Here is a 14,281-nt window from a genome sequence, read left to right as displayed (position 1 = left end):
TCTTATTCATATGAAAAATAATAGATTATGTTAAAGAGTGGGATTACCTGAAGTCAATCTTTTGTACACTTTTAAAGGTTTTTGGTACAAGAGGCCTGTTAAGGTCAAAGCATTTTATTATTCCTAGATTCATTTAGTGTTACATGTTCCTAGGATAATGATGCCAGTTTAGATCTTTAGACAAGTACTTGGAATTAAGATGTAGAAAATGGAAAACCATCCAGTTAAGAGTATACTTAATGGTATAATTTCAGTGGTTGAAGAAATTAAATATTTATACATATGTGTATATACAATTTAAAAATTTGTATGTATATGCAAAGAAATCACAAGAAAGTGTGGAGACTGCTTTATTTTATCCCTGTGCGATCAATTTCATACTTGGTTGACATACAAAATAGCATCTATATATAATTCACAAAATAATTTTTTCAGTCCTCTGTTAGGTCTTGCAGTCCAGTACAGAGATGAATGAGGGATAGAAGGTTATGTTTCTTCTTGCATAAATAATTCAAGGGTTTAGAAAGTTTCAGTTACAGAGGCACTTAATTGCATCTGCACAAGTTTACAGCCAGCCTGGTGAGGTATTACTGGGGGTATAACACATGCAGGAAGAACACAGGCTGACTTTGCTGTCCTGAATTTAATTTTCAGGAATGATAGGCATAAACTCCCCTGTTTTTTATAGAAGTAGAAATCAAAGAGGCTAATACACCTATATATTCAAAGATATGCATTTGTAATGCAATGTTAAGTAGATGTAAGTTTAATAAATTCATTAGATTTTATGTAGTTGCTGTTGTCTGCCAGCCAACTGCACTTCTTAGGAAACATCCTTATTAAAGGGGTACTTGGACACTAAATTGTTTAAGACAGCTTGGCAGCTGCAGAAACAAGTATTAGGACTTCTTTCACATGTCTTTTATAACTTACTGGTTTGAAAGGTGAGGGTTTTCTGGGGGTTTGGTTTTGGTTTTGTTTTTTTGCTTTGCTTCCACTTGAGAGATGGTATTGTGATACTCTTATATGTTGATAAATACAGTTAAGTTTACATAGTGCAGTGCAGGATCCTATGTAGTTAACATATGCTAAACTTTACATTAAGATTCCTTTTGTGTCCTGGCATTGTCTTGTTTCTTGAAATGTATCTTTGTTTTCTCAGTCTTGTGAGGAGATTGAAAAAAGGAGCAGAATTTCACCCATGTGCAGAATTATCCATGTCTGGGAAAAAGATTACTTTCAGAATGCTTTCCAGGAAAAGAAAAACAGATGAGGAATAGTGCTTTATTTATTTATTTAATTTTAGAATTTTCTTAAAGGGCAGATTTATAAGGCTTCACGTTAATGTCAGCTGTCAGAGATTGGGTAATGAATTTTCATACTCAAGTTTCATTCCTGTGACTAGTAAATCTGATTTCATGTAGCCTCTCCTTCTGTGTTAAATTATTTATACCCTGATTTTTTTAGCAGTAATATTTGTTTATACATGAATATGCATATACACGAATATATATGTATACATATATGTACTATTTATATATAGACTAAAAAGAATAAACTGAAAATGTATCTACTATATACACAAAAAAGAATGTTATGAATGATAAAATAGTATTTTTTAAAATGAATTTTTCTTCCATATTTTCTGTAGCATGTTTGGAAAATAATTTCCACCATTGTTTGTATCTTTATACTTAAGGATAATCTTTGTTGAAAGGGTTGAAATCCTAGAAGATTCAATCCTAGAAGTATTTCAAAGACACACTTTCAAGTCCAGAAAATTTCAACAGAAATCTTTTGAACATAATCAATTGAAAAAGCAGGAATTCTGGTGATATTTTTGGAACAAAATCCAAAGTTTGCAACTTCATTGGTAACATAGGATTTAGAACTGAATTTTACCACTCCCATTCCCAGACAGGATAGCAAGCTTGAACAAATTGTAAAAATCCATTTATGTCTAAAGCAAAAACATATTCTGATTATTCTCCTTTGGATTTGCTATCAAAGATTAATTTCTCTGGTGTAAAAAAAAACCTTTTCAGTTTTAGAGAACCACTGTGCATCCATTTTGGTTATGAATTTGGCTAAATTAGGCTAAAACAGTATCTTTTTTTGATAAGACTACTAATCTTTAAACAACAAATATACATAATGCCTAATTTAGCTGAATCTCAGGAGGGCTTTCCATGCTCTACCATGTTCAGGTGGGGCATGCTTCAGTCCAAGAGTGGTAGAAGTGGTTAAATATTGGCTAACAGAGGAGCAGTGGAGATAGCAGGGAGAGGAAAGATCAGGTTGGCAAAAATCTTGGTAAAACATCTCAAGACCTGATACTGCAATGAGGCTTATTTCATCTTGCCATTGCTCAGCTTGCCAGAATTTGGAGGCCCACACCTGAGATTGGGGTCCCTGGTGATGATCCTGAATTCTGAAGTGAGGAAAATGGATGAGCTAGGGTAGTACAAAATGCAGGATTATGCCCCTCTGGACAAAAAAAAGCCAGAACTTTTTAGTATAAAGGTTTAGGTAAAGGTAATAATAGTGTGTTAGAGGATTGCTGTTAGTCACCAATAAAATGTGGCTGTAGAAAATCTGATACTAAAATGTATCAGGAGAGAGATTTGTTACAGAAATTGGGGAATATTTTTATGAACTCTCTGAGGTCCCGTCTGACATGCAGTCATCCAGCTTCAAGAAAGATGAATTCCAGATAGATAGCAGAGAGGAAGAGGAAGGTTAGGGGGATGATCAGGAAAATAAAATAACCTTCTTATGATGCTAGAAAGGCTCAAATCTATCATTGCATTGTGGTTTCATTTGCAGGAATCATTGCAGCCAATTCATTTTGCTTATTACTGTTGTGAACTGGTGACATTTTTCCTTCTTTCAGCTATGATATATTGTTAAGGAATAGTAATTTCCAGTTTGAGGATGAACAAGTTTTTAAACAACTTTGATTGTTTACATGAGATCATCTGACCGGACTCTAAAATACTTTATAAAAAAAATCTTATTTTTGACCAAGGTAGAATTGTCAGTTTATGCTCAGCATCTTGTAGCTTGAATGTTATATGACAATTTAGTATTATTTAGATGTCATACTCTGGTGTTTCAACAATTTGTTTTGTGCACAAAAATATGTAGAGGTTTCTTTCTCCTTTCCCCTTAAAAAAATGCAATCTGTTTGTCTTTACATTAGAATTTTGTTCATGCTTTTCTCACATTTGCTTCTTTTGAGGAAACAAAATGAAGGAAAAATTTCATTCTGAAAGAAATTATTTGAAATGTCCATTATATATATATTTTTTTTTCTCAGCTGAACTTTTGCTTTGAGCTTTTGAATATGGGAAACTTTTCACAGGCTACCTGAGTAGGAGTACACTGCACTTTCTAGGGGCATTGATGAGATTTTTTACGTAATCTTTATAATAATACTAGCAGAAGGTGGTCTGCTCTGTAGGTGCTGCACATCATATTGCAGGTTTCCTTCCAACCTGCTATTATAAATTATAATAGCAGTTCTTTATTGTTTATCGGAAATCTTGAAAATACTTCACAAGTTTCTGTGGGACAACTGTCATTACATTCCTTTGGGAATTTTTGGAAGAGATCTTGCTCCTAAAAGTTTTTCCAGAAATTGCTCAAGTTTCCTGTTGTCCTGGCTCTACACTCCATCAAATATTTACTTTTTTGTGCCTTTGTGGCATGGTGCTCCTCTGACTTCTTGCATGAAAGCACTTTTCAAGTGTGTTAACAAAATGTTGTTTTCTTGCAGCTACATAGTTCCCTCACTTCCCCACTGATTGTTTCTGTTTCTTCATTGTGATATAAAATAATAGTTTTATTTCTCCAGCATATTTTTCCTTTTAGCAGATAGTACATTGAATCAAGTAGATAAAAAAAGCCTCTGCAAGACTTAGAGGGTCTTGGAAATTAGCTGAGAGAGCTGTGGGTGGAAGACTTTGTTGTGAAGAGCCAGAGTTGGCCTGTGTTCAGCTCAGTTGAGGACAGTTTATTCATTTAGTCCCCCATATCTTGGCTCTCGCTCTTGGTTCTTGGAGGTTGCATGGCTCTTTCTCTGAAAGTGGTTTTTGGGAGTTATTTCACTGCTGATTCTTTTCCTGAAAGCATCCCTTACATATCTGACAGTGTAAGACCATTGCTGTGATAGGGATTGTTTTCGTATCTGACTTCACATGGCTTGTTTAGTGTCAAGGCTGTGAGGAAAGCAGCACTTATCAGTTTTGCTTTATCTTGCTCATGCAGATGCTATTCTGTCCTGAGGAACTTAGTCCCAGATGGAATATAATTGTGGTAAACTAGTAAACCTATAGCTTCCAGATGAATAATAAATAAATTCAAGATCAGATCTTGTCATGTCTCTGACTTTCTGCTAGATGATCTGGCAGACTGGATTCAGTAAAAATATTTGGCAAGGTAATCTCTGTTAGAAAGTTAGGCAGCCTGCAATTGAAACTTGTCTGATTTAATTCCTGAATATCTTTTTATTTTTAATTTACCATTTAACCTCTATTGATATCACTGTGTTTATGAAAAGAATGAAATTGTTATTTTTATTTCCCTAGTTCCAATCTCATGCACTGTTTTGCAGTATTGTTTGGGTCTCATCACTTGCCTTAAACTGTTCAAACATTTAAAATATGAGGTGAAGGTCTATCTTTCTTGTGATTATTGAAGTTCTTTAGAGTAAAATGCCTTCTCCAGTTCTACCTAAAATACCTAAAAAATGTTACTGCAAAGGTGAGATAAGTAAGGAGTTACCAATTTGGAATCTGAAACAGTCCTTTCAGTCTTTTGACAGAAGCCTCTCATGATGTAAGTAGCCTTTCCTTGTCTGGAATTCTTATCACAAGCCAGCAGAATCTCTGGAAACTAGTTTGGAATTCTCTTTCTGGCATAAAGAAAGAAATATTTTTGCAGTGTCTAGGATGGCCATAACAGTTGCACTTTGGTTTTGGTAGGAGCACAGTCTCCTTTTTGGTTGAAGTGCTTCAAATAAAAAAAATATCAAGCCTTGCCATTTTAATGAATAAATTAATAGATGTGATACCGTATTTCACAGAGGAATTACTTAAAGGGCTCAGAATATCCCTGAATTTCATCCTACTCACATATGCAGGGGAAATAAGCAAGAGGGCTGCCTTGCCTTGCCTTGCATGGCTCAAGAGCCAGAGCCAGTGGGCAAGTTCTGAGTTCTAGAAGGGCCCAGAGAACTGAAGGTTTGGCTTGAGGACGTGTCATGGAGGGAAGCAGACCTGTAACTCTGCCTGGTACTCAAGGCAAGGTCCTTATCAAACCAGCTGATGTTTCCTGTTGTCCAGGAGATTATGGAGCCTGGCCTCTTGAGAGAGAGGACTTCACTCACAGCTGTTGTATTTGGGAACTTTTAGAGGTGAATTTTTAATTGGACGGATTACAAGTAATTGAAGCTTCTTCCCTCTTGTGAAAAATACGGCAGTTTTCAAAGAAAAGGCTGTAACCTGGTTTCTGGAAGAATGTGAGCAGGAGAGATAGAGGGGTCAAAATGTCATATTTCATGGAGAAAATGCTGTGTTGTATTTGAAATAAACAGTATATGTTTAGTGTATTATTTTAACCTTCCCTCTGTTGCCATATTCTTATGAATAAATGAAAATAGTGCCCAAGCTGTTTTATGTCACTCTGTGAGCTGGCTGTAGATTCTGGAAGATAAGTCTGTACTTGAGCTGATTTCAGCTGGACCTGCTGCTGTTGCAATGTCGGATATTCCAGTAGCTGACACAACCAGGTGCTCCAGTTTCAGAACAGGGTGAATCATGAGATTCTCCTCTGTGAGATGTGTCACTCAAAAGAAGTGAAATTGAGAGAGAGGTTGAGGACACAACTCATCCCTAGAAGCCACAGCACAGCCTCTCTAGCTCAGCTGGAGAGGGGTTTTACCTACAGGCACCTCCTTTATTGTAGGTTACAAACAAAAATGTGCTTTTTGAAAATCACACATTCATTGCTGTGTCAACGATTTTTAGTTACTGAATCCTACTAGTAAAAAAAGTTAAACAGAAAACCAGTTCATGTAAAAACTCTATTTTTACCATATTTCAAATTGATGGATATTTACTGATGATTCTTTCATGGAATTCTACACATATTTTTTTTCAGGAAGCAGTTAAACACATTGGCTTGACTTTAAAAAAGAACACCATGGCTTTCTAATTAACTTTCTATTAACCTGTTACAGTACGATAAAATTTGAATGTTACTGAAAACAGAAATTTCGAAAGTTAAAAGCTTCCAAGATTGGTAGTTTTGTAAATTGATTTTAAGTATTTTGAATTTATAACTATCATTATGTTGCTAAATGGCATTGAATCTAGAATGAATAACTTCCTTTTGCAGTAATTCAAAGGTATTATGATAGCTATAGTTTTATAGTGAGCATAAAAATCAGTGAGGTAAATTCAGTGAGGTAAGGTTAGTGCAGGAAGTTTTATTAACAAAAGTTGTAAGTATTAGCACATGAGTTACAGTTCCCATGTGTTTTCCAAAATTTGCTGGAACTAAACCGAATATTAAATTCTGAACTTTGGACTAGTTGTTTTAAAGCACTTAATTTTAGTGGTAAGAATAAGCAAGATATAGATTAGAATAAACCAGCTGGTAGGCAGTTGGCTGCATTGATAAGGTGCACGGGTCAGAATTCCTTGTGGCATATGATGTTCCACAAGGACAAGCTTCCTACTGCCTGAAGGAACCATTAATATGTTGTTTACAATCTCTGGTTCAGCTGAAACCCTTTCTGGTGTAGTTTGACACATCAGTTTACCAATTTTCTCTTTTAAAGTGCAGCATAATCTGGACTGGTGGATAAGATGAATGTAAGAAAAATAAAGATTGATTAGTAGAGCTGCCAAAGCTGTTGAGGATGGAGGCTGGGAAGTTTATGAAAATTATTGGTGTCATCTTCAAGGATTGAGTAAAGTGATTTTGAGGTCTTCCAGCACTGGGTGTTTCTCCTGCCCTTGTACTGAAGGAGCTCGTGCCAGGGATTCTGTCAGAGAAATGGCAGGAGTTTGTTCTCCTGATGGGAGCAGCCAACACTGGCCTGTGTTAGCAAAACATCCTCTGTTGCTCACTGTCTGTTTCCCTGGATGACAAAGTCCTCCCCTTGGGTCACTTCTTAAATACGGAAGTCGTAGAAATAAAACAGTAAACTAGATTATGCTTTAAAGAATATAAAGCCTATAAACTATCAGCTGAATTAAAATGTGAACTAGAGCAACTTAGAGCAGTAGAGGGGGGAGAATGTTGTTTGAGATAATGCCTGAAAGTGGAATTTGCTTCTGTGAAGTGAAAAAGCTAGCAAGCTCACTAGAGTTTCAATTTGGAACAGAGTGTAAAGGATATTAACTGTACAAAATTCAGGTGTCTGCAGCTTCAAAATGTTCTGCCTTTTCTCACTTGAATTTTACATGCATCAGATGATTTTCATAGAAATGAATATATGGCTTGCCAGGTACAGCTGTTGCTTAAAAAGATAATCTTTATCACATCAGACTAAAAAAATGAGGGACAAATATGATGAAGAGGTAGTTTTCATTATTTTTTCCTATTTTAGAATAGGGGTTTTTTTGGGCTTTTTTTATATGGCTCTGGAGAGTACAATTGGTACACATGATATCCTTTCTATACTTGTAGTTCAGTTCTCATATTTGCAGAAGGACTCATGTGAGAATATGCTGTCTGTACTAATAATTCAGTAGTTCTGTATGGAAAATCGGAGTGACAGCTCTTTTATTCTTGGTTTAAATTGGTTTTCATAGTAACACCTTAGAACTTCCCCAAGATATATGTGGGTGCATAAACACAGGCACCAAGATCTTTAATAGAAAATCGTGGTTTTTTTATTAACTGAAGATTTTCCTCAAAAGATGGCTGTATAATATATTAAAAGAGCAAATAATAGCCCAGAAAATGTCTGCAGGGCTGTGGAGCTAGTGGTGATGATGAGGAAGGGGGAGAACGATGGTGCAGAAGGGAAGGAGTGGGACTCTTGGGCAAAGTGGTGAATTTTGGCTGCAGTGTGTGCGGGAACAGGGCTGGCTCAGGAGGGGATTAACACTGGGTTGCAGTTTTTTCTCATTGCTCCAGCTGTGGTACGACAGCACACTTAGGACTTCAGCAGGACCTTCAGGTTTAGTTTAAAAAAACACAGTCAAACATTTGCTTAAATGTATCTATTTATGATGGCAAAGTAAATAATTCTTCACAGTGAAACACAGTAGTGCTGCTTCATGTTTTACTCCCCCATGGAGCTCCTTAGCACTAAACCACTTTCATAAATGATATATGTAATATGGCATCTAAGTTAAACAGTTAACAGTAAGGAACTTCAAGGAATAGACATCACTGCTGAAGCTGGTCGTGAGTGGCGGGTGATGACATGAAGATTAATAAAGTTTGACTTTGAATTTGGCAATTTTTGCCGCTTACGTGAACTCCTTTTTTTTCCAAAAGTATAACCCAATTCTAAAGTTTTTACAGTGTGTTGTATATTTCCAGAGCAGGTGACAGAGTTTATTGTATTAAATAGTAGAAATAAGTAGCTGCTGAGGAAAAAGAAGGTAGACAAAATTAAAAAGCAATTTACTTGGAAAGAGGTCTTTGAAATACTTGATGTGTTAGCTATCAGATCTGGTTTTGCTTTATTTTTCTTGAAAATTATGGTGTTCTTCAGACTGCCAAGTTTTACTAGTAAATATACTGCAAGAGCTTGGAAAAAATAAGTGAAGGACTCTTAAAATGAGATAGTGTTGAGTGAAAAGCCAAAGAGAGAGATTTTGTACAAGAAATCCTTATCCTTTCAAATATATATATATATATGTTGCTGTAAAATGACCTGAAATTAATTTCCTTTCAAATCGTATTTTAAATGCTTTAGATGGAAAAGAGGTAGTAACAAAATGGCAGACATTCCTCATGGTGTGCTGGCATGCTCCATCTAGAGTACTTCATTGTTGTGTTTTTTTGGGAGATGTGATGTCACAGTACCATTTTCAGGGAAGAGACAATTTCTTACATTGGCAAATTCACTCTGGCCAAAAATGAAGTAGTATATTTTGCTTCTGGTTGTCCACAAGATGAGGACCTGACTTAAGAGCATTTTGGTTTTCTGCCATCTGGAGGTTCTTATTTGACTTACGAGATGATGTCACACGTGCTTAGTGCTGAACAGATAGGGAAAGGTCGCCTGCAGTTCAGGCTGAGATAGTTTTGTTCCCTAGTGTGAGAAATGTAGAAGTCTTGGTTGGTGGTTGCTAGGGGCAGAGACAACTTTAGGGAAGGAGAAAATGACTGACATAACTGATGTTCTAAACCTCCGCTTGGCACTCCTGTGAATAGAAAATCAGTCTGCACACCCAAGACCACACACAGTATAAGCTGTCTATTCCCTCTCCCAGGCTGGCACTGGTCAGGGTTCTGCCTCCACTTTCTGAATGGCTCCTTGCTGTGAATGTTATTTTGGGGATGATATACTTATTCCATCAAAATACTTCATTGTGCAGGTGGATTTTTGAATTAAAGTGTTCTGCTGTATCAGTCTCAAGATAAGAAGTTGTAAGAAGCTAGATATGTATTTGGCAGATTTTCTTCTGCCACCCAAGGCTGTGGTGGACATACTGTGCTCTTTCCTTCCCAACTCTTGCACTGTCCGTGTGTGAATTAGGGTTGAAAGAATTGAGACTCTTGGCCGTTTCTCAGTACAATTGAAGGCACACTTTGGTTATGCTTTAAAGGCTTCATTTGAAGCTAAAGCAGGATTTGAATCTGAGAAGTTTGAGTGGAAAGGAGCTCTGCTTGTTTCCCACACCAGTTGTCACTGGGCATTCAGAGCCATTTGCTCATCCTCTCCACCCTCCTTGTGCTCCCACGTTTTATTGCCTAAAATCCCCCCCATTCCTCAGGTGAATCTAGAGATCCATGCTGACAGGGTGTGTGGGAAGAAATTTGTGAAGAAGAGTGAGAAATGTCTCCTTGGCGTAGGGACTGGATGGGCAGAGCAGAAAGGATTATTGACTGAGACATTGCTGGGTTCAGCCAAGCAGGACAAGCTGCATCAGACCTGTGGAAGCTGCTGAGTTATCCCAGCCACAAGGGAATGGTGTTAGAGCTTTGTTTTTCTGGGGATCCAATCACCTCCAGCTCCCTTGACTTGAAGCTTTAGGCTTCTGCCTGGTGGCAGCTGGGAAATGAGCCTGGCAGTGGCTGATGGGGAGAGCTGCTTTTGGAGAGCTGCTCCAAGGTCCTGACGAGCTCCTCAGCTGCAGCTGGAAGGCCCAGCATAGATTTCTGTGATTTGACTTCAGGGATTGCTTTCAGCCGTGAAGCACAGAGGTGATTAAGTATAAAGAAGATGTGGTAATGAGATTCAGATGAGGTCTTTTATGTTTATAAAAAGAGGTCTGAAAGCTTACTGCTACTATTATTTCTTGTTTTCTAATTGAAAAAGTCATCTTTGAATCCCTTACTGCATGCTGCTTACAAACTGAGAGATCCTGTTACTGTAATATTGTAAAAAAAAGTCTTAAAAATAAAATAAATCTAGTGGAATATAAATCTTTTTTCCAGTGTATAGAAAGGCAATGAGCCATTTTAAAAGCAGGAAGAACATGCATTTTGAGATCCAATAGATCATCTAAATTGGTCCCAAACCAAGTTTTAAAGTGGCATTGAAAATACTTTTGCTTTGAATAAATTTAGTGTTACAAAACTCAGAATATACATAAATATAGATTTGATGATTGTTTTGCACTTTGATAGTATTCTGATTAACTAGAGAACAAATTGCATAATACAGGAGACCCTTTCTGACTGTTACATCTGCAGAACTAAAAATGCTAAGCCTCCATTTATGCCCTTTCAGTTTCTTCCATCTAGCTTTTTTTATGAATTAACCTTATGCATTTCTAGGAAATACAAACTATGAACTACTGTTCTTTATTTTCTAAAATTTGTATGTTTGAAACTTGGATTAGTGAATCTAATATTTCTCACTTGCCTGACTGCCTGCAGTTGTCTTGTAGATGGAGAGTTATTCTAAATTGCCACATCATACATTTTCAATCCAAAGCTTGACTTCTCAGTGGTGAGCCTTGCAGCCCAAGAAAGCCTGTGAGTCCACTTAATGTGAACACCTCATGGTTCAGAGGTGCAGAAACAGCCTCTGTTCAAGGAAACCTGTCTCTGTAACAATAAATTATTGCACTCCCTTTATCTTAGTTCTCTACTTTCCATGATGTTTATTAGCACTGACTGAATTTTGTGGGTATGCATTTTCTTGTATTATTTTATTTACAAAACAGCTTTCAATAATATGAAACTTGCAGTGAAACAAAAAGTCTTGGTTTTCAAAAACTTCATATATGATGAAATCTGTTCTTTCCTCCCAAATATTCTCCACCTCCCAGTATTTTATGCTGAGAGCTGCTCAGCATTTCATTTGTAGCTGCTTTTCTGAACCAGTATATGTAAACAGTGGAAGTGTTGCTGAAGGCACCAATACATAGCCAGTGTGATTCTTGTAGTAATGATGGTTAAAGCCAAACATATTCTCTTTCTTTAAAGAATTGAGATCTCTGCTATTTTATTACTGTTTGAATTGCATTAAGAGAATAACAAATTTGCATGCTTGAATATTTGCACAGCAAGAAATGAGAAAATCAAGGGTTCTTACACATTCTGGGCTGTTGGAATTCCTTTGTGTTGTAGATACATGGTTTGTGGTAGTTGGGAGTGGGGCTGAGCCTCATCATCCCCAATGGGTTACAGCTGTGAGCAGCAGGTGAGCAGCACTGCCAGCAATGAGCCATGGAGTGCCCAGGGGCACTGACCAACCACCAAAGGGAGCAGAGGGCACACAGGTGCAGTGCATCAACAGGAGGGGATAAAAGGTTGGGCTGTAGAACAATGAAGAGCTGCAGATGCTTGAAGCCTTCTTTGGTGTTGGTTGTGCCTCCACCATCTTCCTGAGACTTTTGGGTCTTGTTTTTTTTCTTCTTTATAGTATTTTAAAAGAAAACGCCACCAGTGATGTATGCAGAGCATTTTGCTTAGGAAAATCCTTGAATATCCCTTATTTTGTTTGATGGGGATTTGTGATTACTGCAGAGAAGTAGTCAGACCCGCTTGGTAAGAGACTTTTGAAATAAACGCTGGAGAAAAGTGTAACAACTATAACAATGTCTTAGAGTTCAGTTTGGAAAATTACATTGAAGAGAAATAAAACATTTTTTCAGTGTGAATAAAAGAGTGTTAGAAAAAATATGCTAATGATCTCTACTGAACCCTAAATATGTTTGATTTACTTACTGTAGGTTGATGCCTTGCGGTTACGATTAGAAGAAAAAGAAACCTTTCTGAATAAAAAAACAAAACAACTTCAAGACCTCACAGAAGAGAAGGGAACCCTTGCTGGAGAAATTCGAGATATGAAAGACATGTTGGAAGTAAAAGAAAGAAAAATTAATGTCCTTCAGAAAAAGGTAAGATCACTGGTGAAAGGATATGTTGTACAACTTTTGAGGCACATTTAAAGGAAATATTCCTGTTTCTTAGAGTGTATTACTATTAATGTGTTAAAAAAGATGCAGAGAGTCTGTAATAGTAAAATTTTCTAATAGAAAATGTCTTGCTTTTATCTGTGGGTGCGTTTTTATAGTATTATGTCATATATATTCTGTGAGAAAAATATTAGATGCTGCAGTTGTCACAAAATTATTGGAGTTAAAGGAAAGTACTAAAAATCCTGATAAAACTTCTTATCCCTCAACATAAGGGATTCCAGTATCCTTATGAACACTGATTACTACTTTTTCCGAAGAATGTAAATAAAATGTGTAGGCCTGCTAAAGGATTGGGATACTGTGTTTTTAGCCTGAAGGACTTTCTTTTCTGGGCGAGGAGGAGGGGAGTGGAGAAGGAACGTTAATTAAATCAATTATCTTCTTTCCTTATGGTCTAAAGACATTAAGAAGGGAGGCTCCCTCCAAAGAGCCAAATTATCTTTTTTCTAGTTTTCCACAGATTTAACTAACTGCATTTGCTCTCTTTGGAAGTAGGATTCAATCCATTACAGTTTTCACCTGGGGGAGTGGGGAGGGAATTTCCTGTAGAGGCAGCTCGGTGAGAGTTCTGCATACGACAGGAGACAGTTCATTTCCAGATCCTTTTTCTCACACTCACCAAAATATTTATGCTACCAGGTGTGTACTGTTTGTGTCCTGTGTATCACTGTTTACCATATAGAGGTGTACTTGTGAGCATACAGAGAAATGGAGAAAAACTTTCTGGCATCATCTATATTTTACTCTTCTCCTCTCCTTTTACAGCCACTCAAAGAATGTCTACTCCTCCTTACTCTGTTATTATGTAGGTAGTTCATGTTACTGTGGTTTTCCTCCAGGATTCACACAGGGTTCACATGGTCTAGTATTGCTTCTGTCTGCAGTTGCTTAAGTACCAAATTTAAAAAACCAAGTTCTCATTTTCCAAAATCTGAGAAGGCTGCTTTTTCAGGCCTGGAAAGTAAGGCCTATCAAAGCTGGAATATGAGTACTCATCTACTTTAATCCTATTTCTGAATATTTGCCTTGTTAGCAGTGCTGATCATGTAAAAGAGAGCAAACTTCAAGGCTTTTATCCTGAATGCCAACTAGTTTTGGACATTTCTTGAGCATTCTGAAGAATATAATGCATCTTACCTTATTGTTTGCATTCTAAAAAAGAAAACCCAAACCCCTGAACAAACGAACAATTTACAATTTCTCTTGTACTTATATATTGAGGAAATGGTTCAGTAAGAGGAAGGTGGATTCAGTGATGAAATTTTTGTGACGAGTGACTGTCACAGAGCTATCAGCACTATCTGTCATGGCTTTGTCCTCAGAAATGTGCAGCATAACACTTTTTCTGTTTTGAAGAAATCATGGCTATTTTATTAGGGTGTGCAGATGGTCTTGCCTCTTCTGCACTTGCTTCTTAATGGACATAATCCTTCTCAGACTGCACTCTCTCTCCTCATGGAATAAAATATGCCATAGCCTCATGAGCTCTAGTATACAAAGAGATAAATGCTGCTTACAGCTGGGTGGAAAATTGGAGCTAGTACTGAACTGATCTTTCTAAAGCTGGAAGTAGCACTTCCAGTAGCATTTTCTATCTTGGAGGTTTTTTATTTCCTTTCATTAGGGGACTTGTGAAGTTTAGTTTTTCTGCTGTAGGC

At 37.0% G+C, this 14,281-nt stretch overlaps 1 protein-coding gene across 9 annotated transcripts in view; it reads left to right on the top strand.

Moving 5' to 3' along the window:
• Window positions 1–14,281, top strand: part of ERC2 (ELKS/RAB6-interacting/CAST family member 2) — a 405,797-nt gene that overhangs the window by 105,443 nt on the left and 286,073 nt on the right. For all 9 annotated transcript variants that reach the window (XM_030956690.1, XM_030956689.1, XM_030956685.1 and 6 more), the window contains one exon: window positions 12,375–12,542. In XM_030956690.1, coding sequence (XP_030812550.1) covers window positions 12,375–12,542 — 168 coding nt within the window. The remainder of the gene's footprint in view (window positions 1–12,374; window positions 12,543–14,281) is intronic.

Source organism: Camarhynchus parvulus, chromosome 12, assembly GCF_901933205.1.
Source record: "Camarhynchus parvulus chromosome 12, STF_HiC, whole genome shotgun sequence".
NCBI classification, from domain to species: Eukaryota; Metazoa; Chordata; class Aves; order Passeriformes; family Thraupidae; genus Camarhynchus; species Camarhynchus parvulus.
This window is presented reverse-complemented; position numbering and strand designations above follow the sequence as displayed.